The sequence below is a fragment of the Otolemur garnettii genome, unplaced genomic scaffold (genome assembly GCF_000181295.1).
Source record: "Otolemur garnettii isolate 467f Iridium unplaced genomic scaffold, OtoGar3 scaffold00061, whole genome shotgun sequence".
In the NCBI taxonomy this organism is placed as follows: domain Eukaryota; kingdom Metazoa; phylum Chordata; class Mammalia; order Primates; family Galagidae; genus Otolemur; species Otolemur garnettii.
The window spans coordinates 2,686,170-2,712,934 of record NW_003852456.1 but is presented as its reverse complement, the minus strand read 5'-3'; the positions used below and the strand labels follow the sequence as shown (position 1 = coordinate 2,712,934).

At 43.8% G+C, this 26,765-nt stretch overlaps 1 protein-coding gene across 4 annotated transcripts in view; it reads right to left on the bottom strand.

The window, feature by feature from the left end:
- Window positions 1-10,467: 10,467 nt before the first annotated feature.
- Window positions 10,468-26,765, bottom strand: part of ACSL1 (acyl-CoA synthetase long chain family member 1) — a 71,677-nt gene continuing 55,379 nt past the window's right edge. For 2 of the 4 annotated variants that reach the window (XM_023514877.1, XM_012806971.2), the window contains exons 11-21: window positions 23,852-23,929; window positions 21,677-21,811; window positions 20,542-20,676; window positions 19,814-19,909; window positions 18,870-18,942; window positions 16,833-16,921; window positions 16,244-16,360; window positions 13,115-13,258; window positions 11,627-11,728; window positions 11,446-11,517; window positions 10,468-10,859 (exon numbers count right to left, since the gene is read on the bottom strand). In XM_023514877.1, the coding sequence (XP_023370645.1) occupies window positions 10,719-10,859; window positions 11,446-11,517; window positions 11,627-11,728; window positions 13,115-13,258; window positions 16,244-16,360; window positions 16,833-16,921; window positions 18,870-18,942; window positions 19,814-19,909; window positions 20,542-20,676; window positions 21,677-21,811; window positions 23,852-23,929 (1,182 nt within the window). In that variant the 3' untranslated portion in view covers window positions 10,468-10,718. Of the gene's footprint in view, window positions 10,860-11,445; window positions 11,518-11,626; window positions 11,729-13,114; window positions 13,259-16,243; window positions 16,361-16,832; window positions 16,922-18,869; window positions 18,943-19,813; window positions 19,910-20,541; window positions 20,677-21,676; window positions 21,812-23,851; window positions 23,930-23,995; window positions 24,074-26,765 lie in introns of all 4 variants that reach the window. The other 2 variants (XM_023514878.1, XM_003792781.3) reach the window with 2 other exon arrangements.

Here is a 26,765-nt window from a genome sequence, read left to right as displayed (position 1 = left end):
GCCGGTTGAGCTATAGGCGCCGAGCCAGTTTTTCTATTTTTAGTAGAGATGGAGTCTTGATATTGCTCAGGCTGGTTCTGAACTCCTGGCCTCAGGCAATCCATCTGCCTCAGATGTACTAGGACTATGGGCATGAGCCACTGCGCCTGGCCAAGAATGGATGTCTTTTTAACTACCCTTGCTTAACCAATGTTTTTACCTTCATGTAAATGATGTTCTTCCACAATCTATCAGATCTAGTCCTGTAAACTTCCCTTAAGGCAAAGAATATGATTTTCTATTGTGGAAAAGAAAATAATTTATCTATCAAATTTTCCTTTCTTATTTTACTTCCTACAATCCCTACTAATTATTGGGTACGTAGGACTATCTCACTAAACCTGGCAGTTTAACAAACTAGTCTTTATCTGTTTTAAACAGGCCAAGTGTTCAACATCTATAACTATGACTCTGCGAAACAAACTTGAAATGTCCCAGGAGGGCAAGAGTGGGGAGCCCAGGAGGACACTTTCCTTTAGATGTTCCCTTTAAGAAAAAGAGGAAATATGGGTGGTGCCTATGGCTCAGTGGGTAGGGTGCCAGCCCCATATGCCCAGGGTGGTGTGTTCAAATCCGGTCCTGGCCAAACTGCAACAAAAAAACAGCCAGTCGTTGTAGTGGGCACCTGTAGTCCCAGCTACTTGGGAGGCTGAGGTGTGAGAATCGCCTAAGCCCAGGAGTTGGAGGTTGCTGTGAGCTGTGTGAGGCCAGGCACTCTACCTAGGGCAATAAAGTGAGACTCTGTCTCGAAAAAAAGAAAAGAAAAAAAGGAAATGAAGGTCGTGCATGGTGGCTCATGCCCCAAAGCTTGAGGTTTCAGTGAACTCTACCCAGGGGTGACAGAGGGAGAATCCGTAGGCAGAAAGATTTTTCCATAGGAGCAAACTGCAGTGACATTAGATCCCTTCCAATGGCACGTGTTTCTCAACGTTTCCCTTGCCTCGTTACCCGACTATTAAACCTATTTGCTGTGTAACTAATGTTCTACTTTTTCCAGACCTAACTGGCATTGCTCCTACCTAAGCTGAGGTCACACGGTTGACTAGGTCTGACCAGTACATCATGGCCAAGGAATGTCATGTGTTTTAGATTCCATTCCCAGCTGCCTGAAGAGCTTGGAGAGTCTGGTGCTGGAATCCTGGCAGGAGCATTCTAGCAAAAATGTAGCCAAGGAATGGCAGACTCCTAACCTACATAGGAAATAATTGTGTACCTCAGACTGAAGTAAAAAAACCAAATGAACATATCAGCTGAGACAGAGAAAGTGAATGAACATTACAAAGAAAAGGATTTTCTTTTCTTTTTTTTTTTTTTTTGAGACAGAGCCTCAAACTGTCCCCCAGGGTAGAGTGCCGAGGCATCACAGCTCACAGCAACCTCCAACTCTTGGGCTCAAGCGAGTCTCCTGCCTCTGCCTCCCAAGTAGCTGCGACCACAGGTGCCTGCCACAATGCCTGGCTATTTTTGGTTGCAGCCGGCATTGTTGTTTGGCGGGTCCGGGCTGGATTTGAACCCACCACCTTAGGTGTATGTGGCTGGCGCCTTAGCCGCTTGAGCCACAGGTGCCGAGCCAGGATTTTCTTAAGGAAAGAAAAATAAGGAAAGTATTAAAATGTCTACATTAAATAGATGGATAGATAGATAAGTTTCCATAACTCTCCCTTAAGCTGCAGTTGGAAAAGAATTTTCTGAAAAAAGGTTTTTATCTTTTAAATGAGCTTGCTCATTCTGATGTGGCTTTTATTTTTTATTTTTTGAGACAGAGTCTCACTCTGTTGCTCTGGCTCGAGTTCAGTGGAATCATCTGTGCTCCCAGCAACCTCAAACTCCTGAGCTCAAGTGATCTTCCTGCCTTAGCCTCCTAGGTAGCTGGGACTCCAGGTACTGCCACCATGCCCTGCTGATTTTTATTTATTTATTTAGTATTGAAGGGGTTTCACTCTTGCCCAGCCTAGTCTTGACCTCCTGGGCTTAACTGATCCTCCCACCTCATCCTCTCAATGTGCTGAGATTACAGGCATGAGCCACTGCACCTGGGCTGATGGGACTTTTGAGTGGCCAAAAACGCACACAGCTGTGAGGCTACCCTTGTTTCCAGGATTCCTAGCTACCGGTGTCCTTGCCTCAAGAACACTTTCTGCTCAGGCAAGAAAGCAGTCAGCAGATAGTTCCCATTAGACAGGCTTCTGGGTGACGCAGAAACCTCCTTCGGAGCTGTCTTTCTAGAAGGAAACCCTCTGACCGCTGCTCTGCACCTCACGAGCCAGCTCTACCAGCCTTGTGTCAACCTTGGCACTTAGCCTAAATATTGTGACCACTTTACTCCTACTGGACCATAGATGTGCTTGACTCTGCTTCCTGGGCTTGGAGAATCCACGAAGGCTTCCTGGAGGAAGGGCCAACTGCAATCTAATACAGGAGTGGGAGTGCCCAGGCTGGGGTGCTTTGCAGAGAGAAGGATGAGTAAGTACAGTTAGGCTGGAATGGAGTTCTCAGAGGGGCCAAAAGGTGACACCTGGAGAATTGTATATGCATTTTAAAATCTCCAGGTGGGCTCAGCGCCCATAGCTGTGGTTAGGGCACCGGCCACATACACTGGGGCTGGAGTGTTCAAACATGGCCCAGGCCTGCTAAACAATGACAACTACAACAAAAAAATAGTTGGATGTTGTGGCAGGCGCCTGTAGTCCCAACTACTTGGGAAGCTGAGGCAAGCGAATTGCTTAAGCCCAAGAGTTTGAGGTTGCTGTGAGCTGTGACTCCATAGCACTCTACTGAGGTATGACATAGTGAGACTGTCTCAAAACAAAATAAATAAAAATAAAATGAAATCTCCAGGTGGCTAGACACACAGTAAATTGGAGAAGCTTCCTTCTTGCCAGGGTTCAGAGTAGAGAGCTGAGTCCCATGCTGAGACCTGTGATTTAGGAAATCATTCATTCCCTCTGCAGAGCGGGTAGTTAGCAGAGCCCGGTATAGGAGGCAAGGAGGCCAGTGCAGGTGTCCTGGCAGGAGGCAGCCTGCACCCCATTGAATAGTGGGAAGAGCTGAGCCAGGAGGGCCCCCAGGCCCTCGCAGCAGCACAGCAGGGTGGAGGAGGGCGGTTTCAGTGGGTGTGGGAACTATGGAGACTCCAAACGCAGAGTCCCCCTGTGTCTGCTGCCACCTCTGCAGAATGTGAGCAAACTGGTTCTCACACTTGCTCAGTGTGTGTCCCACCTGGCGCACACCGCCCCTGCAGCATTACTCACCCTCCAGTTTGAAGAAGCTGTATGCAAAGCAGGAAGCCTGCCTGGTTATTTGGAAGGAAAAATCCAGCAGCGTGAGTATTGAGTAAGGACAGTTTCGGTTGGAGAAATCTGATGGTCAAAACCATTCTCTTTCCTTGGTAAAAGTCTCAGCAACAGGATTAGTAAGAACTTACATGCAAGGGTGGTGTGGTAGTTCCTGCTTGTAATCCTGCCATTCTGGGAGGCTGAGGCAGGAGGACTGCTGGAGTCCAGGAGTTTTGAGACCAGTCTGAGCAAGAGCGAGACCCTGTCTCTAAAAATAGTCAGGCGTGGGCACTTGTAGTCCCAGCTACCTGTCAGCAGTCCCTGCACTGGGGCGCCTCAGCCTCCAGCTCCTGCCCACACTTTCTTGTCTTGTCTGTTGTCACTCGCCATTCCCTCCATCCCCCTTCCCAGCTTCTTGGGAGGCTGAGACAAGAGGATTGCTTGAGCCCAAAAGTTTGAGGCTGCTGTGAGCTATGACACCACAGCACACCACCAAAGGTGACAGAGTGAGACTGTGTCTCAAAAAAAAAAAAAAATTACATACAAAATGCATTTGTGAAAAAAACAAGTTTGGCTTTAGGCCAAGAAGAGAATCTCTCTGTGCTGAAGAAATCTGCTTAGAAGCAGAATTCACCTAGCAAGACTTCTACTCTTTGAGCAAATCAACAGCACAAAGGAGTTAAAACATAAAAAGGGAAGTCAGGATTCCTGGAATTTGCCTTCCTTTACCTTACGGCATACCTAACCTAAAACTGCAGACAGGGCTTAGCTGCTTCTGAGGACTAGCTACCAAAGCTTAGTCAACATTGCTCAACGGCAACCAGGTGCTCAGGGCACTGGGCATCACACTGCGGAGGGCAAGGACAGCAGGAAAGGTGACCTCTGCATGGAGAAGACTCCACGGAATGGCGGTCCAAACACTGGAACTGGGGTAAGGTAGCTGATTTCTTCAAGTTTAATTTTCTCATCCATAACAAGGAGATAATACTTGCCTGAAAAAATATAAGTATTCAGATAGAAGCTCCTGAGTCTTCCACCCTAATCACCATGGGGCTTCCTGCATTTAACCCACACTTTCTATCCCCTCTCTTGCTGCAACAGGTGTCTTGTCGATAGCCCATCTCCTCCCTTAACTTCTGTTCTAACCCTCCCTCCCTCTCAGAACAGCTGTCTTTCCCTTATTTCCTAAATCACCACTTCTCTTCTTCTCAATCATTCTTTTTTTTTTTTTTTTTTTGCGACAGAGTCTCACTTTGTCACCCTGGGTAGAGTGCCTTGGCAGCAAAGTTCACAGTAACCTCAAATTCCTGGGCTCAAGTGATCCTCTTGCCTCAGACTCCCAAGTAGTTGAGACTATAGGTGCCTGCCACAACGCCTGGCTATTTAGACGGGGGTCATTCTTGCTCAGATTAGTCTCCAGCTCCTGAGCTCAGGCAATTCACTGCCGTGGGCTCTCAAGAGTGCTGGGATTACAGGTGTGAGCCACTGCACCTGGCTGGATCATTCTTACCATTACACTCAGAAACCTCCACCAACTGCAAGCAAAAACTCACCTCTCAGCCTCACCTCTTCCTCCAGTTACCATCCACCCATTCATCTGGCTTCCTTCACATCGAAAAGAACTACCCACCTTTCCTCCCAACTCCCTGGGAGTTCAGGCCTCAACGTGCTCCAAATGGGCTGCCTAGTCTGTGGGAACAGCTATTGTCAGAGTTGCCACCACTGCTGGATCCAGAAGACTTTTTTCCTGTCCCCACCTCCCTCCACCTTTCACTCATACTTGACATGACCGATGTCCCTGCAGGCTCTTTCTGAAATACTTTTCTTCTTCCTCTTGCTTTTCTGCCTTCCTTCACGGCAGATGCTTCTCCATGTCTGCTGCTGGCTCCTCTTGTGACCCTCCCTCAATTATCAGAGCCCCATGACTGTTTGGGGGAGCACTTGGCATTTCCTGTCGGCACATCTTCCTCAGCTGTAGGCCTTCCAGACTGTTATCTTCAGTTTGACCTGACCTGAGCTGCAGATACATTCTATCTTCTTGTGCTTATCAGGATCTTCAATTGAAAACCATCCAAATCCTAGCTCTTAATTCCTTCCCCCTAACTGTGTGTACCTGTTGAGTCTCCACCATGTGCTGATGGCCCAACCCTTCCCTGTTCCTGATGCCCCCGGTGCTGTGGTTCTATCTCCAACTCACCTTCAAATTCTCTCCTTCTTCCTCCACTGCCACTAAGCCATTCAGGATGCCCTTGTCTGTCTCCCATGCCTCTCCCCTTCCCCTTGGCAGCTATTCCCAGGATAGCCAGCAGTTGTCTTACAAAAGGGAAATTCAGGGAATGTCACTGCTTGCTTCAAAACCCTTCAATGGTTTCCTCCTAAACCCAGAGTAAAACTAGGGTTCCTTTCAGGGTCCAGTCATCTGGCCCTGTGTCTCCCTCTCCTCTTGACTCTGCTCTTCCCCTTACTCCTGATCCTCAGACACATCAGCGCCTTCCAATTTCTTGAATATGTCAAACTTTCTCATCCCAGGTCCTTTGTATAGGCTACTACTTCTATTTGAAAACTTTCCCCCAAACTTTACAGGCTGGTTTTGCACATTCTTTGGATTATCAGCCCAGATCTCAGCTCCTCAAGGAGACCTTTTCCGACAGCATTTAGAAAGGGGCACCATCAGTACAATTGTTTCCTTCAAAGCATCTGGCACACCTGACCTTGCCTGCTTTCTTGCCTATTGTCTCTCTCCATTAGAATCTGAGCTCCTCAAGGGCAAGGATCTTGTCTGCTATGCTCGCCCCCACCTACTCTGGCTTCCTCGCTCAGCAGGGTCTCCTGTGAAGATCATGGCTGTCAGCTCTCAGGGCAGCTGCTGAAAGCAGCTTAACATACCAGGGCCTGTATGGAAGGAAGGACTGCCCGTTAGCCAGGCAACAGTTATGCAGCCAATCATATTTCTTCTGTTCTGGCTGGAGAGACAGACCAATGGGCTTCTGAAGGGCACTGTGGATTTATGGGAAGAAGCACCATCATGCCACTGAGCAGGTACAGACCCCAAACAGGGCACCGTGAAAATTAAGAATTAAAAAAGCATTTGGGGGTGGTGCCTGTAGCTCACTGGGTAGGGTGCTGGCCACATACACTGAGGCTGGTGGGTTCGAGCCCTGCCTGGGCTGGCTAAACAACAATGACAACTGCAACCAAAAAAATAGCTGGGCGTTGCGACTGGCACCTGTAGTGCCACATACTCAGGAGGCTGAGGCAGGAGAATCCCTTAAGCCCAAGTTTGAGGTTGCTGTGAGCTGTGATGCCATAGACTCTACTGAGAGTGGCATAGTGAGACTGTTTCAAAACAAACAAAAAAATAGAACATTTGGGCTGAGTGTAGGGGCTCATGCCTGTAATCCTAGCACTCTGGGAGGCAGAGGCAAGTGGATCACTTGAGCTCAGGTGTTCAAGACCAGCCTGACCAAGATTGAGACCCTTTCTCTACTAAAAATAGGAAAACTAGCTGGGCATGGTAGTGGGTGCCTGTAGTCCCAGCTACTTGGGAGGCTGAGGGAGGAGGATTGCTTGAGCCTAAGAATTTGAGGTCGCTGTGAGCTGTGATGTCTACTGTACTCTACCCAGGGTGACAGAGTGAGACTCCATCTTAAATGCAAAAAAAAAAAAAAGCATTTAGGGATTAATGTCTAGAATATGAAGAACTCCCACAGCTCAATAACATAAAATCCCAAACAACTCAATTTTTTTAAATGGGCAAAGGATTTGACTAGAAAGCACTGGATTCCTCCTAAGATTAACAGATGGCCATCAAGCACATGGAAAGATGTTCAGTATCACTGATCATCAGGGACATGGAAATCCAAACCACAATGAGATAGCACTCCATGCTGATTAGGACGGCTCTTACCAAAAAACACAGAAAAGAAGTGCTGGTGAGGATGCGGTGAAACAAGCCTTCGTGCACTGGCTGGTGGAAATGTAAAATGGTGCAGCCACTGTAGAAAACAGTATGGTAGTTCCTCAGAAAATGTAAACATAGAATCACCATATGACCCATCAATTCTACTTCTAGGTATATACACAAAAGAACTGAGAGCAGGGTCAGTGTCCACAGTGGCATTATTCACGACAGCCCAAAGGTGGGAACAACTAAAATGTCCAGCGACGGAACACATGAACAAATGGAGCATGCAAAGACAATGGAACATTATTCACCTTACAGACGAAGAGATTCTGACACATGCTACAACATAACATGCATGAACCATGAGGACATTAAGATAAGTGACATAAAGCCAGTCATAAAAGGACAATACTGCATGATTCCACAAGTAATGAGGTACCTAGAGTAGTCATATTCATAGCAACAGAGTTGAATGCTGGTTCCAGGGACTTAGGTAAGGGGGAAATGGGGAGTTGCTGTTTAACAGGCAGACAATTTCTGTTTTGCAGGATGAGAAGACTTCTTGAGATGGAGGGGTAGCAATGACAACACAGCAACATGAGTGTGCTTAATGCCACCCAACTGTACACTGAAAAATGTGAAGATGATAACTTTATGTGTATTCCACCATAATTAAAAGGCTCAGTGTTTATTATCAAGCTTATTCCAAGAGGAGCTTTAACAAAATTTCAAGTATTTGTTTAAAATGTGTATTTAGTGAACATCTAGTTTCTAAGTCCTCTGTTCAGTGCCAAGGGAGAAAAAGAAAGGTAATGTTATTCTCAAGAACCTCACACTTCATAGGCAGTGCCTGTGGCACAAAGGAGTAAGGCACCGGCCCCACATGCTGGAGGTGGTGGGTTCCAAAAACTGCAAAAACAAAAACAAAAACAAAAACAAAAAAACCCCCTCATACTTCAGACATGGGGAGAGAGAAGCAGAAAAACAAGGATTTTTTTTTTTTTAATAGACAGACTGAACTTGAACTCCTGGGTTCAAAGAATCCTCCCATCTCAGCCTCCCAAGTACCTGGGACTACAGGTGCACTGACCAAGATAAGGATCTTAATAAAAAAGGCAGAATGGACTGGAAGTCTTATTGGAGATTCTATATGTACAAAGGGCTTCGGCTTTAGAAGGAAACACACATCACCACATCAAACATACAACTTAAGAGATGAAAGATTTAAACATAGGAGGCTTGGAAGAAATTGGGGGATTAATTAATACTTGTGAAAAGAAAATCTTTAAAGTGGTAACATGAGACGAAGGGTAGGGATGGAAGAAAAGAAAAATTTGGCTGCTATAAATGAGATATCTAGGGTGAAAGCATTACTAAGATATAGTAGAATCAAATCTACTGTTGAACCACCAATTACAACCAATGTGTCCTAACACGTAAGTGTCCAGCAAAGAAGATGAATTTTCAGAACTATATGATTTTCTTCCCCACAACACCTTAGGACTGTTGTTAGAGGCACCTGGTGGGAGGTTCAGGTCAGTGTCCATTGGTATCAAAAATGACTAAGTTAGAAGAGGGTGACCTGAATGAGAAGGGAAGGACACAGCTGGGATGGCTTCGAGGCTGAGGGCCATTCTTGCTCTTTTGTGCCTGTCACAGGCTTGTATGGAATATGAAACCTGACACTTAAAGAGATACTTCACTCACTTGAAATGCAGAAATATTTATTTTGGCTTCCTTCATTGTTTTTGGAAATTCTGTTTTGGTTTATAAAACATAGAAATAGCTGACACTTAAAGCAAACATTCAAAACCCCAATGTGACAAATTATCGACGTTTTGTGCAATTAAGAATACATATATGAAGTTAGGCTACCAAATAGTGTTATTACAATGACAGTTCTTTAGTGCAAACCCTGTTGTGCTTGTATAATACATGTACTCTCATGTATCCAAAAACAGTCACTGTGAATGTATAAATGACAGCTGAATTCAGTCAAATGTAGCCAAGACTCGCAATAAAGTGAACTGATGTTAATTTCCCGAATTAACATTAAAAAAAAATCCCTTGAGAAGTTAATCCCAGGTAATGATCTTTCCATATTTCTACATCCTAGAATTATTTTGGCTTATCAAATACATTTCATAGAAATCAAGTAGCATTATGCTATAAGAACATTTATTTCTGTCCATTTCAGTAAGTACCCAAGTGTATCTACTCCCTTAATATTTTTATTTTTAGAGACAGAGGCTCACTTGGTCACACTTGTTAGAGTGCTGTGAAGTCTTAGCTCACAGCAAACTCAAACTCTTGGGTTCAAGCGATCCTCTTGCCTCAGCCTCCCACATAGCTGAGACTCTAGGCACCCGCCACAACACCTGGCTATATTTAGAGATGGGGTTTCGCTGTGGCTCAGGCTGGTCTCGAACTTGTAAGCTCAGGCAATCCACCTGCCTCAGCCTCCCAAGTGCTGGGATTACAGGCGTGAGCCACTGCACCCAGCCTTCTTAATATTTTGAAAGACATGCTTTGCCTGAGAGTTTATTTTGGGGGGAGAAAAGCAAGTTAATCATGACATGATTTTTTGATATGAAAACAGTATTAAAAATCCATTGGCTATTACACACACTGGGCAAGTGGTTCAGTGAAGATAAAGTAGTTTATTTGGACATCACAGTTGAGCATGTTGACCCACCTAATGCTTTCTTTCTTGAAATGCTTTCTTCACTGTTGAATCTAAGGCAGATTTTTAAATAACCCCTGGGATGGGATAGAGGGAGGGAATCCGGTCTGGAGAACAGGGGCCAAGAGCATTCTGCTGTGGTGAGAAGCCACTGGAGACTCGGCCCCTGTGCCGTTCTGAGTTGGCTGTGTCCTTTGGTTTACTGGAAACCTCGTGTCCAACAGGAGGAAGAGGGGACCAAGGAGTAAAGCATGTTTCATGACCCTCATGATCAGAAGTGCTGTGTAAGTGCCTATGAGGTGGGGAAGGGTTGCTGAGAGGGATTAAAAAAAAATCTCTGGTCCGCTTGTGACATTCTCCAGCCAGAACAGTTGTTCTCATTTCTAAAGGGACAGCTTTCCTCTAGTGCACTGTACTCTTTAGAGCAGCAGACAACTGTAGCAAGTAGCAGAGGTCTCAGGGATAGCAAAGTCCTAATCCCTTGCTTAGAAAAACAGGGAGACAGAGAAGTTTTAAAACCCACCTTTTGAACTGAGGAAGTCTTAAATAACTTAACACATTAATAGTTTTTCTGTTACAATTTTTAAGGCTCATTTTGGGAATTGTATATCACCATAAACATGGCCTACAACATAAGGTGACTATAAGGCAGTGTTCCATTTCCTCTAATATTCCTATGACAAGAACCCCGAGCAGACTAGTTAAACGTGCACATTTCCTTCCCTAGACTTGCTGTAGTCAAAATTACCAACGTGAAGGCCATTGGTAGAGTAAGAGATGGAGGCGGTATGCTGTTCTTCTGACGTTCTTCCTCACATTAAACCTTGATGGTGGAATAAAGTTCATCTATCTGTGACCTGAAATAGTTCCGCAGCTCTGGCCTTTTGGCCTTCATTGTTGGAGTCAGAAGGCCATTTTCAATAGAAAATAATTCAGGGTGTATCGCAATGCCTTTGACCTGCAAAATAAATAAACCTGCTAGTGGAGGGAAGAGGACATAGGCAACCCAGCTTAAAAGCCACCCAATGCTTCCTCTCGCTTCAGCCAAGCTGTACCTTCTCTATAAAGGACAGCCATCCTATTCTTGTATCCTGACCTCCCCGGGAAAAGATAATTCAAACATGTGGCTAAAATACCTTTTTTTTTGCAGTTTTTGGCTGGAACTTGCCACCTCCAGCATATGGGGCTGGCACCCTACTCTTTTGAACCACAGGCACCACCCAAAAAACACCTTTCTTCTATCAAACAACTCCATCATTTATTTCTCATGTCTTTTTTTTTTCCAGAGAGGGTCTCGCTCTATTGCTCTAACTAGAATACAGTGATGTTATCACAGCTCACTGCAATCTCAAACTCCTGGGCTCAAGTCATCCTTTTGCCTCAGCCTCCCAGAGTGGTAGGATTACAGGCGTGAGCCATTGTGCTCAGACTGTTTCTCATGTATTTCTTCAGGTCATCTCACCTGCTTACAGAATATACTTGTAAAAGATCTTCAAATCAAAGATTTGTTTACAAGAATTCACGCATTTAGAGGAAGGACGTACCTGTTCAAATGGCTTGAGACCAGAGTCCTTCCCGAGTCTCACCATATCTTCTAGGATGGCTTTCTTGAGATCCTAATAAAGTAAAAAGAAGATACTTCCTCTGTTGCGAATCCCTGTGGAATCACAGGGACATTTAGGGCAAAGTTAACATGATGAAAGACTGGACTCTGCAGAACCTTACCTTATTTCGGCACAGTTCATCAAAGGTTCCATCAAATCCTTTCTTTTGGGCCCAGGAAGATAATGTCTCAACATCCGGTACCACAATTGCTATGAGAAATGCCTTAAACACAGACAAGTGAGTTAGTACAGCGCTTGACCTAAATGCTCTAGAACAGTAATTCTTTATTTCTTTGTTTCCCGGGTCCCTGGGACAATCTGATGAAAGTTACGGGCCCCTCCCTTCAGAACACACGAGTCTCCTTGCCTAGGAGTTCACTAAAACCAGGTTAAGAACTCCTGGCTCAGCTTGGCCGCTGTAGCTTAGTGACCAGGGCACTAACCACATACACCAGAGCTGGCGGGTTTGAACCCAACCCAGGCAAGCCAAACAACAATGACAACTGCAACCAAAGAAATAGCCAGGGGTGGTGCCTGTGGCTCAGTGAGTAGGGTGCTGGCCCCATATGCTGAGGGTGCCAGTTTGAACCCAGCCCCAGCCAAACTGCAACAACAACAAAAATATAACTGGCCATTGTAGCGGGTGCCTGTAGTCCCAGCTACTTGGGAGGCTGAGGCAAGATAATTGCTTATGCCCAAGAGTCTGAGGTTGCTGTGAGCTGTGATACCATAGCACTCTACTCAGGGAGACAATTTGAGACTCTGTCTCACACACACACACACAAAAAGAACTCCTGGCTGTACAATCTAGACAACTTCAGCAGTTTTGCAATTGATGTTTTAAAAGAAACATTAGCAATTGGGCAGCGCCTGTGGCTCAAAGGAATACAGGGCGCTAGCCCCATATGCCGGAGTTGGCGGGTTCAAACCCAACCCTGGCCAAAAAGAAAAAACTAGTAATCAAACCTTAATAAAATTCTAATTTTTATTTACTTTTATGTATACTTATTTTTATAAAATAGGGTCAAATAAACAAATAAAGTGATAGATAGCAGGTGATTGCTTTTAAAAAGGGCAAGAAAATTTATACAGATTCATTTTTTTCAATCTCTAAAACCTTATTCTTTATAATCTAGTAATAATAAAATTAAATGAAAACCAATAACATGGCAAGATTCTAGATAAAAAGTAGGTATACTATCTCAAAGAAAAATAAATACATTTCTCCTATAAAAATAATTAAGAAGCATATCCTAGATAAGCTGAGTTCACTATGTTTAGAATTGTTCAACATTCTTATAATCCATGTAATGTTACTTTCCTTCATAACTAAACTAGAAATACCTATTACCCAACCCCCTCAGCCATCTTTCTTCAACTTTTCTTGGTATATCAGACCGCTGTAGGTAAAATAAAAATGTAGAAATTTAAAGAGAAGAAATTTTTCTGGGCAGGAAATGCCAAGCAGCGAAACCTAATAGTGGGGTCAATGACATTCCAGCATGTCAGGCACAAAAGTCAATTTATTCTCATCGAGAACTTTCAATCCCACTCAAAGCTCCCTGAGTACAAGGCATGAGGTGCTTCTCACGGCCCAGGAAGCACATACCTGCAAGCTTTCTCCGTGGACAAACACCTGAGCGATAGGTTCACTTCGCAGGTAGATATTTTCAATCTTTTCAGGTGCTATGTATTCTCCTTGGGCCAGCTTGAATATGTGCTTCTTCCTGTCGATGATCTTCAAGGTGCCGTTCTGTTTGTCAGAGAGGAGGGCTGTGAATGGGTCTATGCCTGGTTCTCAGCCAGGACCAACATCAATCCAGCACAAGGTGTTTGATATGTGCTATCACTTAATCCTAACGACCCTAACAGAAGCTGGTGGTTGTTCCATTTTACAGGGAGGAAAATTAAGGCTCAAAGAGACTAAATAACTTGTCCAAGGCCATTCAGCTAATTACAAAGACAGAGAAAGGGCCCCAGAGCCCATGCTCATTCAGTGTCCCCACTCAGCACCAGTGACTTCTCAGCCAACTAGCAGGGCTTTGGGCTTTGTCCCCTTCATCCCAGCGTGCCTCTGCTGTCTGAATCAGGCATGTGCACATCTGGCTCACCATATCAGTCAAGGCCCTAGAGAGCAGAGACACAGACTTCCTTCCATGGTGCTCTGCACAGAGTAGGGGTTCAAGAAACAGTTACTACAAACAGTTACTATCATTGTTTGGAGGGTGTGCTCTTGGCCCTTTGGGAAAAGTTAATCACCTCATGTGGTCACCTCATGTACTAACTGCAGGAGTGCTCCCCAGCACCCAAGTGCCAGCCCTGCCTACCTCAGTAAGTAAAAACCCAACTCCATCCCAAGACCATTCTCATGCCTCAAAAAGTCATCTGTTGGAAAGTTTCTAGGGTTCTCTCATTCCACACCAGATTTCCATTTTTTCTTTTTTTTTCTGGAGACAGTGTCTTACTTTGTTTGCCCAGGCTACAGTGCCATGGTCTAATCCTAGCTCATAGCAACCTCAAACTCCTGGGCTCAAGTGATCCTTCTGCCTCAGCCTCCCGAGTAGCTGGGACTATAGGTCCCTGCCACCATGCTAGTTTTTCTATTTTTAGTAGAGACAGGGTCTCTCTTTTTTTTCTAAATAGAGTCTCACTTTGTTACCCTCAGTAGAGTGCCATGCTGTCACAGCTCACAGCAACCTCCAGCTCTTGGGCTTAGGAGATTCTCTTGCCTTAGCCTCCCAAGTAGCTGCGACCACAGGCGCCCCCCACAATGCCCGGCTATTTTTTGTTGCAGTTTGGCCAGGGCTGGGTTCAAACCCTCCCCCCTCGGTTCGTGTGGCTGGCACCCCACTCAAATGAGCTACAGGCACTGCCCACAGAGTCTCACTCTTGCTCAGAATGGTCTCAAAGTTCTAAGCTCAAGTGATCCTCCCACCTCAGCTTCCCAGAGTGCTGGGATTACAGACAAGAGGCATCACACCCAGAGCTCCATTTTGAAAAGGAGCAGATTAAAGCCCAGACAGATTATAAAAAATGTTTGTGAGAGTCAGAACTAGAGTCTGAACTGATATTTCATTCCTTTTGAACTTGAAAAGAGGGATTTAATTTTTTACCTTCATTCTCTTTTTTAGAATTGAGGTCTTTTTACATTGCCCTCATTGGTCTCAAACTACTGGCCTCAAGCGATACTCCTAATTCAGCCTCCCAAAGTGCTAGGATGACTTAGAGGGGTAAGCTACAGTTCCTGGCTTTTCTTTCTTCTTCTTCTTCTTCTTCTTTTTTTTTTTTTAATTTTGCTTTCAACTAGCTTTCACTCATCTTAGTTTGAAGTTTTTTTTTTGTTTTGTTTTGTTTTCCTTTAGTGATTCTCTTGCCCTCAGCTTCCCAAGTAGCTAGGAGACTGGGACTACAGGCACCCAGCACAACGCCCGGCTTTCTTTGGTAGAGACTGGGTCTCACTCTGGCTTAGGATGGTCTGGAACCTCTGAGCTCAGGCAATCCACCTGCCTCGGCCTCCCAGAGCACTAGGATTACAGGTGTGAGCTACCATGCCTGGCCCTGGCCTTTATTTCTAAATAGCTTGGGTATTATAAAATCTAAATTAACTCTAGGAGGCATTTTTCTGATCAATAAAAATTCCAGAGAATTAAGCATTCTTGTAGAATTAAAGCTACAAGAATCAGACAATACACAATAAAAATTTTAGTACCCATTTTAATGTTTGTAATTTAACATAGTACCAACTTAGAAAAGGCAGTGGTTGTTACCACAGCAAATACAATTGGTCAAATGGACAGGTGGAACAGATAAGGCATTTTGTACAAGCTCTCATGCCCAAGGTAGGAATTTCTCCACAGTAAATGATTCTGAAACTAAATTCAAAGAGTTATTTTAACCCATAAAACACTAGATTTTTAATGAGATGACAAATCTAAGGAACATGTGTTTTGTTTTTTTTTAAATTTATTTTTTATTTTTTTGATACAGAGTTTCACTTTGTTGCCCTTGGTAGAGTGCCATGGTATCATAGCTCACAGCAACCTCAAACTCTTGGGCTCAAAGATCCTTTGCCTCAGAAACATGCCTAATCCCAAATTCTTGCCTATCCTGCATTCCCAGTAGTCTACAACTTCCCCCAGACATCTTTTAACCAAGGCCCCAATATCAAGGCACGGAATTGATATTATAAAGAGCCACAGTCTCTCTGGATTCCAAATGGGAAGCAGCAACCAGAATTGATGTTAAGCATCAAAACAAAACATACTTGCTAAAGTTGAATATTAGAAGCAAGTAAGCAAAGAACATAAACCTATCCCCAGCAGGAAACAGAAGGGTCTACATCCTGCCACGCCAAAAGGAGAGAGGGCGGCTCAGCATCCATAGCCCAGTGAGTCAGGGCACCAGCCACATACACCAAAGCTGGCAGGTTTGAGCCCGGCCTGGGACTGCTAAACAACAATGACAACTACAACCAAAAAATAGCTGGGCATTGTGGCAGGTGCCTGTAGTCCCAGCTGCTATGGAGGCTGAAGCAAGAGAATCGCTTAAGCCCAAGAGTTTGAGGTTGCTGTGAGCTGTAATAGCACTCTACCAACTGAGGGCTACTTAATGAGACTCAGTCTCAAAAAAAACCCAAACAAACAAACAAAAAAAGAGGGAGAAAGAAAATTCAAGGTGCTGCTGTACAGACAATGGGCTACAACTGTTGGAGAACAAGGAAGCAACAACTACAACTTACTGGTAACCATTTTCCAATGTCCCCTGTGTGTAACCAGCCATCTTTGTCCAAAGCTTCTGCTGTCTTTGCTGGGTCCTTCAAGTAGCCCTGAAATACATTTGCCCCTTTCACACACACCTAAAAAAAAAAAAAAAAGATAATCTGTTAAGGAATTTACTGGGTATTTTTCAAAGAAAACTATCATGTGTGTGTCTGCCTATCCTGATCTTTAGCTAGAAGTCCTGAATTCCATGATCCAGATAGCAGGGCCCTTCATTAATTACCTTCGCTGCAGTCAAACTGTAGGGCCTGTGTTTGCCTTAGGTTCCAGCTCAAAGGTGCCAAAGCCCCACAGGACATGAAATCACTAACTGAGGATTCCCATACCTGAGGACCGGGGCTACCAGAGCTTGGTGTGCTCTTGGGCCCAAACCCCCACCACGTCAGGAAGAAGGTGGCAAGCATTGGTGTCCTCACACCCTGCCCTTGGAGAGTTGAACATCAATGTACTTTCAGAAAGAAGCCTGCCTGACTCCAGGACCACCAGGTAAGTCAGGTTCAGTGGCTTTGCTAAGATGTGCTGAGAAATGCCTATTGGGGTATCACTTACCTCACCCTCACCTTTGGCAGCCATGTAATTCATTTCTTCCACATCAACAAGTTTTATAAAGTTGCAAGGCATGGGGGCACCAACATGGCCTGTATATTAAAGGAGCAAATGATCATTCCCAGGGGGGCTCCTAATAACCTTAGGTCGAATTATCTTTATAAGAACTATGTCTCCTCATAATAAGAACATCGGTAAAAACTTCTGGTTTCTGCACTATACCTATTCTCTCTCTGATGAAATAATTTAAAAGAGGTTATTCCCAGAATAGAGACAAAAATTTAAGTCTCTTTAGGACCTTTCCAGGTTTGATGCTCTGAATTATTTGTAAATAATTTGGCCTTTAATTTTAAGGGTTACTACAAACACCCGACTTCCTAAACTTCCTAAAACTTTTATCTGGATTCTGCAGTCTGATGGTCCAGACGTAATGTCCCTGTCCTCTATAAGAAGAGAAAACACATGCAGCACAGCAAACCCCTCACCACCTGGTTCTGATCAGTAAACAGGACCCTTATTTCCTTCAGTGTGAACACACACATTTTATTTATTTAATTAATTTATTTTTTTGAGACAAAGTCTCATTATGTCACCCTCGGTAGAGTGCTGTGACGTCACAGCTCACAGCAACCTCCAACTCCTGGGCTTAAGCAATTCTCTTGCCTTAGCCTCCCAGTAGGTAGAACTACAGGCGCCCGCCACAACCTGTTTTGTTGTCCTTGTTGTTTAACAGGCCGTGGCCGGGTTCGAACCCACTAGCCCCAGTGCATGTGGCCAGCACCCTAACCACTGAGTATGGGCACCGAGCCATACATACATATTTTATATTTAAGTTTAGTAAGTTAGGACAGTGCTTCCTTCTACAGCTAACTTAACTCCCTTGCCAAAGGGTGTTAAGATGGGATTGTCTTTTCTGGAAACAAAAATAACAGATATTAGGTATGTTTTAAGTGTTACAAGTAATTCTCTTCCTAGATTTTAATAATTTGAGCTTAGAGAGATCCCAATTCTAAATTCAGTGGCTGTTAAAGAACCTGGGGTTAAAAACTAAAACCATAAAGATTCATAAACTAGGCTCAGTGCCTGTGGCTCAAGCGGCTAAGGCGCCAGCCACATATACCTAAGGTGGCAGGTTGGAATCCAGCCCAGGCCCACCAAACAACAATGATGGCTGCAACCAAAAAGTAGCCGGGCGTTGTGGCGGGCGCCTGTGGTCCCAGCTACTTGGGAGGCTGAGGCAGGAGACTCGCTTGAGCCCAGGAATTGGAGGTTGCTCTGAGCTGTGATGCCAAGGCACTCTACCCAGGGGACAGCTTGAGACTCTGTCTCAAAAAAAAAAAAAAAAAAAAAAGATTCATAAACTATCTGGGTCAATCCCAGTAGGAGTTTGTTATGGAGACAGTGCAGTATACTAGAATCTGCTTATATTTATAATACACCAAAGTCAGTCAGGGATGTCATTTGTCACAGTGCAGAATGTACTAATACAATACACTAATTATATTTAGTGGCACAGAGGAGGCAGAGATTTGCACTCCGGCAGGAATGAAATCCTGGCTCTGAAGCAGAATGTGGTGTCAGTTCTGACACATTGTTTACATGCTGTTCGGCAATAATCTATAATTTCCTGACAGAGGTCCCAGGAGTCGTCTCACAGGGATGGTAGTGTACACTGTCAGCACCCCTGGATTAAGATTACCAGCAAATAATAACAAGACCCTCAGCAATCACTGGGAAGCTGTGCTGGGCCAGGCAGTCCCAATCTGGTACACAGGGGCATCCCCTTCCAGATGTCACCACTAACTCTAGGAAATCTCTACTGCCACGAGGCTTTAAAGGCAGACCCCTAATTCAAACACCCTCAGCCACAGGTTTCCCTACAGCACCCAGATTATAAAATTGTTTGCCTCAAAGCCTAATCATCTGAGATATAGCAGTTAAGCTGATTAATGAAACAATCAAAGATTAACTCAATTCCAGTAATTCCCATAACCCAAGTGAAATAGTAAGACTGCAACTAGGACTTGTCCGCATTCGTACCTGCCGTCCAGTCTCCAGGGACAGTCAGGCAGCAGCCAGCAGTGCACTCAGTCTGTCCGTAGCCTTCGTAAAACTGGGGCACCAAGAGATGGACATTATAAAGGAGGGCACTGTCACACCTTTGCCAAAGTGCACAGGTAATCAAGTCCTGCCAGCTCCTGGCTTATGGCTGAGGGGCACCCCGGTACAATCTCATCTCAAATGGTCTGTTAAGTTCATTCCATAATCTGACGTGCTTTATGACAGCACCTACGTGTCTGCACCCCCATGCCAGACACCTATGTTCACTTTCTATGTAACTTCCTACAGACAAGGAAGTTGGAGAAGCCTGCGGGATGGGCCCAGAGTGTATTTGCTTGGGCAGTTCAGAGGTGAACCACACATTTGTCCTGTCAGCCACAAGTATCCCCTACCCACTTTAAAACAGGTTCTCAGTGTGGTTTGCAGGGAGGCATATCTCTTGTGTCCCATCCCATACCTGCATGCCCAACTCATCTTGGGTCTTACCCTAGAGAACGTCACACAAATGGTGAGGTAGACTCATATTCCCTTGCAGAGGGTGTAAACATATATATGCTTACCTATCCAAGCAAGCTAGTAATAACATACCTTGCAAACAAAAATAACACACACACACACCACACACACAAAAGGGAGGATGAGCACCATGAGGGTGACGTTGGTCAGAGAACACAAAATTTCCCTCAGGAGAAACAAGTTCAAGTAATCTATTGTATGTCACAGTGACTACAGTTAATAGCAATGTGGGTGAGGTGTATGTTAATTTGCTCAACTTAGCCATTCTGCAATCAAAACATCATGTGGCATACCATAAACATATACAATTGCATCAATTAAAAAAAGACACACATCAAGAGAATGAAAGTGGCTTTTATGGGGACTTGGCACCATAACATCTGGGAAGATCAAGGGGCCCGCCTCACCTGACAGCCGAGGGCTGCTCTCAGAAACGTCAGTACAGTGGCAGACACGGGGGCAGCTCCTGTGACCATCAGCCGTACTTTTCCACCCAGGCTTGACTTGCAAAGCAGAAAGTGGCAAGAAGCAAGGGTTACGTATCTGGAAGTTAGTGGGCCCTTCAGGCAAAGATGCCTGCTGTGTGTCCTAACCCACTAGCTCCTCTGCAGGCCACACGGAATGCACACCAGTGACAGAGCACAGAGAACACTCAGTGTTTACAGCTGCACCACGGGCTATAGCTCGTTTCTACCTGCAGCCACCTCACTCCTTCTCAACACGTGTGAAGTAAGACCCTCTGCTGACGGGCATTTCTGGAAATTAGAAGGAGACTATGATGGGTTTATGGTAATTACCACAATTCTGGCATTTTGGAGGGGACATAATATTATTATACACTTTTTTGTCACTCATGCTTAAAAAGTCACCTCAAAAGTGACATACTTATTGTAGAAAAGCTAAACAAAATGGAGAATTAGAAAGGCTGTAATGCCCTGAATCTTTTTATCCCTAAATAGTTACAGAAGCCTTCTGAGCTGTCTGGGAGACTGAGGTTTAATGGCTCTGTCTCTGATCTTTGGACATGGGCCAGAATTAACCCCGTATCCTCACCCTCACCTTCATATCTCCCCTAGAAACTTGGAAACCTAAAGTAGTCTACATGAGAAACAGCAGCAGTGAGTCTATTTAGCACCTGTATTTTGTGGAAGATCAGTTTGTCCCACAGGCTGTTGTTCCTGATAATGCCACTGCGAAGCTCGGCCTCCTTCCTTTTAGATGCGAAGTCCAAGAGCCACCGCTTCAGAGTGGTGTTGGCTTGTCCAAAGATCTAACAAGGCAAAAAGAAAGAAAGAACATTTCCACACCTATTCAGGTGGCTAGAATCAAACAGTCAGATAATTGTCAGTGTCGGTGAGGATGTGGAGAAAAGTGGGGACCCTCATCTGATGCTGGCGGGAAGGTAACACACCAGAAAACAGTCTGGCCATTCCTCTAGCAGTTAAGCATCATTGTCTCAGGACCCAGAGATTCCAGCCCTGGGTATGTGCCCCCAGAAGGGACCTGAACGGGAATGTTCCTGCAGCATTATTAATAATAGCCAAAAAATCAGAAACAACCCAAATGGTCTCCAGTGAAGGAATGGATAAAGAAAATGAACCATGTCGACACAGCAGAGTATTATTTGGGTACTAGAAGGAGTGAAGTACTGACACATGGCCGCCTGGATGAAGCTTGAAAACATGATCATTAAAGGAACACACATGGCATGGCTCCATTCACACCACAATCCAGGACAGAGGCATCTACGGATTCAGAACGTAGATTGGTGGTTGCATAGGGGTGGAGGGGGCTGGAGGGTGACAGCTGAAGGGCAGGTAAGGGGTTTCTTTTGGAGGTGACAAAGATATTCTAACATGGACCGTGGTGGTGGTAGCAGAACTGTGGAAGTTCTAGGAACCTTGTAAAGAATGTGAATTATATCACAATAAAGCTATCTAAAAAATTATTTAAGAATCATTAAAAAAAATAAGAAGATTCTCAGAGATGACAGAAGCATTGACTCAAAGAGTGTCAATACCACCCAACAGAACTTCACTTGGAGACTGCTCAGGCCACACGCAGGCTGTCTCGGCGGTATGGTCCATGCTGCAATGGGCCACCACAGAGGGGCTGACATTGTCTCAGGCCCTGCCTTGGCTAAGTCGCTTCTAGCAACAGGCTGTGTAATCTATTATGTTTTGCACGTACACAGAAAACCGTTCAGCTGTCATTATTCTTACGAGATCTTATTGGCCGTCTGTCCCCAGGCTTTGCCACTTGGAACTTACTCGATCAAACATGCGGTTTAGCAGCCTTGGAACCACAGGAAAGATAGTGGGCTGAAGCACCTTGAGGTCATCCATAAGCAGCCGGATATCTCCTTGGAAAAATCCGATTTTAGCTCCGTGACACAGCATTACACACTACAGAGGTGAACAGAAACAATGGTCTGTCCCCACAGCACGGGTTAAATGGCATGTAGACAGACAACACCGAAGACTTTGGTTTAGCATTTTAGGCCAGTTTCCAAAAATCTTAAAAGTTCCTAAATATGGCCTGCTACTGTGGCTCACTTCTGCTACTGTGGCTCACTTGAGCTCACAGGTTCGAGACCAGCTTGAGCAAAAAGCAAGACTCTCATCTCTACTAAACATAGAGAAACTGAGGCAAAAGGATCACTTGAGCCCAAGAGTTAGAAGTTGCTGTGAGCTGTGACGCCACCGTACTCTATCAGGGTGATAGCTTGAGACTCTGTCTCAAGGAAAGAAACACCAAAAACAAACAAACAAACCCCCCCAAACCAGTTTCTAAATATATGTAGCTTTTTAAAAAACTGCATTTTCCAGTCATTGTACCCATGAGATGTGACATTTCTCTTGATCATCCTAAAGACAAAGGAGCTGGTAGGAAACTAAGCTATGTTGCTTCTAGTGATAAATCAGAGAGGTTCTACTATTTTAGCTTTCTGATAAAAGTTATGGAATGAATGACATGGTACTATACACCACAAATATATTTAGCCTCTCGGAAACTTTAGGTTTACTTTATTTTCAAAATAAAAACGTAACTCCTTGCCTATTGTCTCAGCTCATTTAAGTCTTATTTTCTTTTATTTGAATCTCAAAATTCCTGAAAAGCCACTGAACATAATGAAGTTGAGACCCCAGAGTAACTAATGCCACAGCTATAAGATACTGCATGGTTTTTCCCTGTCAAGCCATATGAACTTGACAGTTTACCTATTTTTTCTTTCAGTTGTTTTTGAGACAAGATCTCTCTCTGTTGCCCTGGCTAGAGTGCTGAGGGGTCATAGGTCACAGCAATCTCAAATTCCTGGGCTCAAGCAACCGTCCTGCCTCAGCCTCCCAGTAGTTGGGATTACAGGCACCCACCACCATGTCTGGATAATTTTTCTATTTTTAGTAAAGATAGGGTCTTGCTCTTACTGAGGCTGGTCTCAAACTTGGCCTCAAGGGATCCTCTCACCTTAGCTTCTCAAACTGCCGGACCTCAGGCATGAGCCACGGTGTCCAGCCAGTTTGCCGAATTTCAAAAAATTCAAAAGATGATATGACAGAAATACAAATGTTCTCTAGCTTGAAAGCAGAAACCATAAGAAAGGTACACCATGGTTCACTATTTAAAAATTTAAGCTCAGAAAGCTTTTGTTTGAGGTGGTCTCAAAGGCACAGCTCTAAACTACTCGGTCCATGAGCAACTCATATGAGACCGTTTCATACACTCATAAGATCCAGAGTTGTGGGGGAAGCAGAGCAACAGATGGAAGAGGGGATCTAACCACCCTTGATCCTTCTGGATTAAGTAAACCCTATGGGGCAATGGCCATCCAGAGTGTTATCTCTGTCACCAACACTCAGCACAGGGCCTGGCGCATGGCTGGGGCTCATATTCACTAGATCAGGGAATGGTGTCTATGATCCTTCCTACAGAATAAAATCCAAAACCGTCCAAGAAGGAAAAAAGGTGGTTCTTGGTTTTTAAATTAGTCGCACAGGGAGCTCAGGCTAAGGTCACCTAGAAGATCATCCTCCTTTTCCAAGGTCATTTAGTGTATTAGTGAAAAAATTGGTCTTATGCCAACTTATGCATTATGACAAGCACAATCAAAAAAGAGACTTTTAACAAATTTTTTTAAATTTACCTTTTTATTTTTTAAAAAACAGACTTCCTACAGAATAAAAGCCTCACTAGGCTTTGTAGGATTGAATTAAGAAAAAAACTTTATTTTTACAGTTAATCTTATTGGAATTATGTGAATACTAGTAGTATCCTTCCAAAGTCTGGGATTCTAATTTTAAAACAGATGATTAAAATTCAAGTATCCAGTTCAGACCCAGGAAAAGAATTTATACTCTTTCAAATAATTTTCACCATTTCTAAAATGGGGCTGATCCAGCAATTACCTATGGGGGGGGGTGTGACAGTCTGCACATTGAACTTACCAGCATGAGCTGCTCATACATGTGTGCAAGTGGCAAAAACGAAATGTGTGTGTCACTGGCATTCAAGGCAAGTACTTTCTGTAAAACACAACAACTTAGCAGAACACAAACAAACAAGCAAGGAAAACAAAGCTGAAGGCCTACCTCTACAACTCTCTCAAACATATGGGCCAGAGGCAAGAAAGATATCAAAATATCGTCTGGGGAAGGAATGACTGTATTCTGTAAGCAAAGACACCAGCAAGGCAGAAAGGCATTAAGATTCCCAGTAATTTTCCATTTTATTCAAGAGCACATAGTACCTCAACTCTAAGGAGAAACAGCTTTATTTATGGTCTCTGATTTTTTCTGACCAAAGAATGAAATGAAAGGCAATACTTTAATTATTCAAATAGAGTGGGTTATTCCCAAAGACAAAGGAAACCCACTTTAGGACTTTAATCAAAATGAAAGAGATCTGACTCGAATTGAAATGTTAAGGGATTATGTGCTCTGAACAGTATTTCAGATTAATATTACCCCACGACCCAGCAAGTTCAAGTCCACCTTAATATAAGAAACATAAGATCCATTCCAATATAAGATAACATATTATGCTGCAAAGAGAAAAGAGAAAGTGTAGTCCCAAGATCCTTCTATTTATAGTATAAATGTACCTAGAATATTTGAGTTTGATCATTTTTCCTATACTCTACAAAAAAAATATTGCAATGTATTTGGCACCACCTCAGATCTAGCACCAGGGAATTCGCTCTCCCATAAAATGCTAATTATGATGGGTCCACAGGCAGATTAAGTTTGAACATGTAGTGTCCCTTAAAATAGGCCTTACTTAGTGGCAGGCTCAGTGAGGGTTTGATGGACCATTCATGTTATTAACATAAAACATTCTGGCCAAAACAGAGGGTGTCCGATAGCAGCTGTTGCCCCACTAAGAAATGAGGGCATTGTCAAGTTACCTAGGGTGAGCTCTCACTTCTGAGCCATGCCCTTCCCCATCACCAGAGCTGGGTCACCCTTAATAATAATGTGACAACAGATAAAAGCACCAGTCCCAGGCAGACAATGCAGCACCAAAAGTGTTGGACATAGGCTGAGTGCCCTATAATCTCTGCTTGATTCTGTTCAAGCGTGACCTGCATCCCAACACGTACTTCTCAGTGTGAAATTGCTAAGAAGTCAGACTTGATAGTGTTAACACTTCAGTTTTCTGATTTAGAACAAAAATTATGTCAATTATCATTATTAGAAGTTTTATAAAGTTGAGAATGCCCTTTGATGTTAAAATTTATTTTTATTTTAGGCCCTTGTTTTTCACCCACTGATATAATTGATTTTAAACAAAGTTAGGTCATCGTTTGCCTCAATGAGCCCCGGATGCCAAACAGGAAATTAAAATTTCACTTGGGTAAGGTATTAAATGTTGAATTCTCTTTACAAAGTGTGGCCTCTTAAGAAAGTGTGAGTGGAGTAAAGGTAACAAGATCCCTCAAAGGCCAATCTTGTAGCTGCCAAAGATGTCCATCCCCAAAATCATTAAGCACAGGCTCCTGCCACAAAAATTAGAGATATAAAATACTCCCAAGAGATTGCAAAAGCAAATTATGTTAACACATTAACTGCCATGTGAGTTGTATTTAACTTAAGCTACTTTTGAACCCTGGGGCCTCGTGAAGCATATATAACTCACTTCTCTTAATCTATCTTCAACTAATATAACATCATGGCCTCAAGGGAAAAGAAAATTTTCTTTCAGTGTGGCAGTGAATGTGTTAAATGGGAAAAAAAGAGTGTAAGAGAAAGACATTATATTGTTCAAGTACCTTTTGATATATTTCTTAAAATTACCTTAGAAGACAGGGTCTTATTCTGTTGCTTAGGCTGGAGTGCAATGACACAATCATAGCTCACTGTAACCTTGAACTCCTGGGCTCAAGAAATCTTCTTGCCTAAGCATATTGAGTAGCTGGGAATATAGGCATGTGCCACCATGCCTGGCCAATTTTTTATTTTTATTTCTTTTAGAGATGGGGTCTTGCTACGTTGTCCCAACAACATTGCCCAAGCTAGTCTTAAACTCCTGGACTTAGGCCATCCTCCCGCCTTGGCCTCCCAAAGTATTGGGATTATAGGTATGAGCCACTGTGCCCAGCTTCAAGTACCTTTTTAAAAGGCAAGCTTGAATGTACTCTTGGTGTTATGGACTGAATTATGTCCTCCTCCCCATTCCAAATTCATATGTTGAACTCCTAACTCCCAAAGTATTTAGAGATAGGGCTCTGATGTGACCATATTTTGAGGTGGGTCCTGATCTGATAAGGCTGGTGTCCTTGTAAGAAGGAGAGACACCAGAGCTTGGTCTCTCTGTACATGCACAGAAGAAACATCATATGAGGACACAGGGAGAAGGTGGCTGTCTGCAAGCCAGAAAGAGAGCCCTCACCAGAAACCAAATTTGCTGGCAGTCAACCCTGGACTTCTGGCCTCCAGGAGTGTGAGAAAATCAATGTCTGTTGCTTCAGTCAGCAGTCTGTGGCATTTTGTTATGGCAACTTGAGCAGACTAAGACACTGGGATGGCAAACTTAAAAAGTACAGGGAGTTAACTTAAGTTCAAGGCTTAAGTTGATGATAGGAGTCTAGTTGATGACAATAAATAATAATAATTCAAAAACCTTCAGGAGCTTTTAACATTTCATTGACAGCACAAAGAAATTATCTTCCCTACACTGGGACAGTGGATAAAAGTATAAGAGAGTCTATCTCTTCTCTGTCCTTTCCCAGACATATTTATTGTCCCTTTCTGGACATATTTATAAGGCCATATCCAAATAAAGTTTCACTACATAAAAGCCATAGTAAATCCCCTCGATCAGTTTACCTTAATGGTCACAAGTAAGAGCTGCAGATTAGGT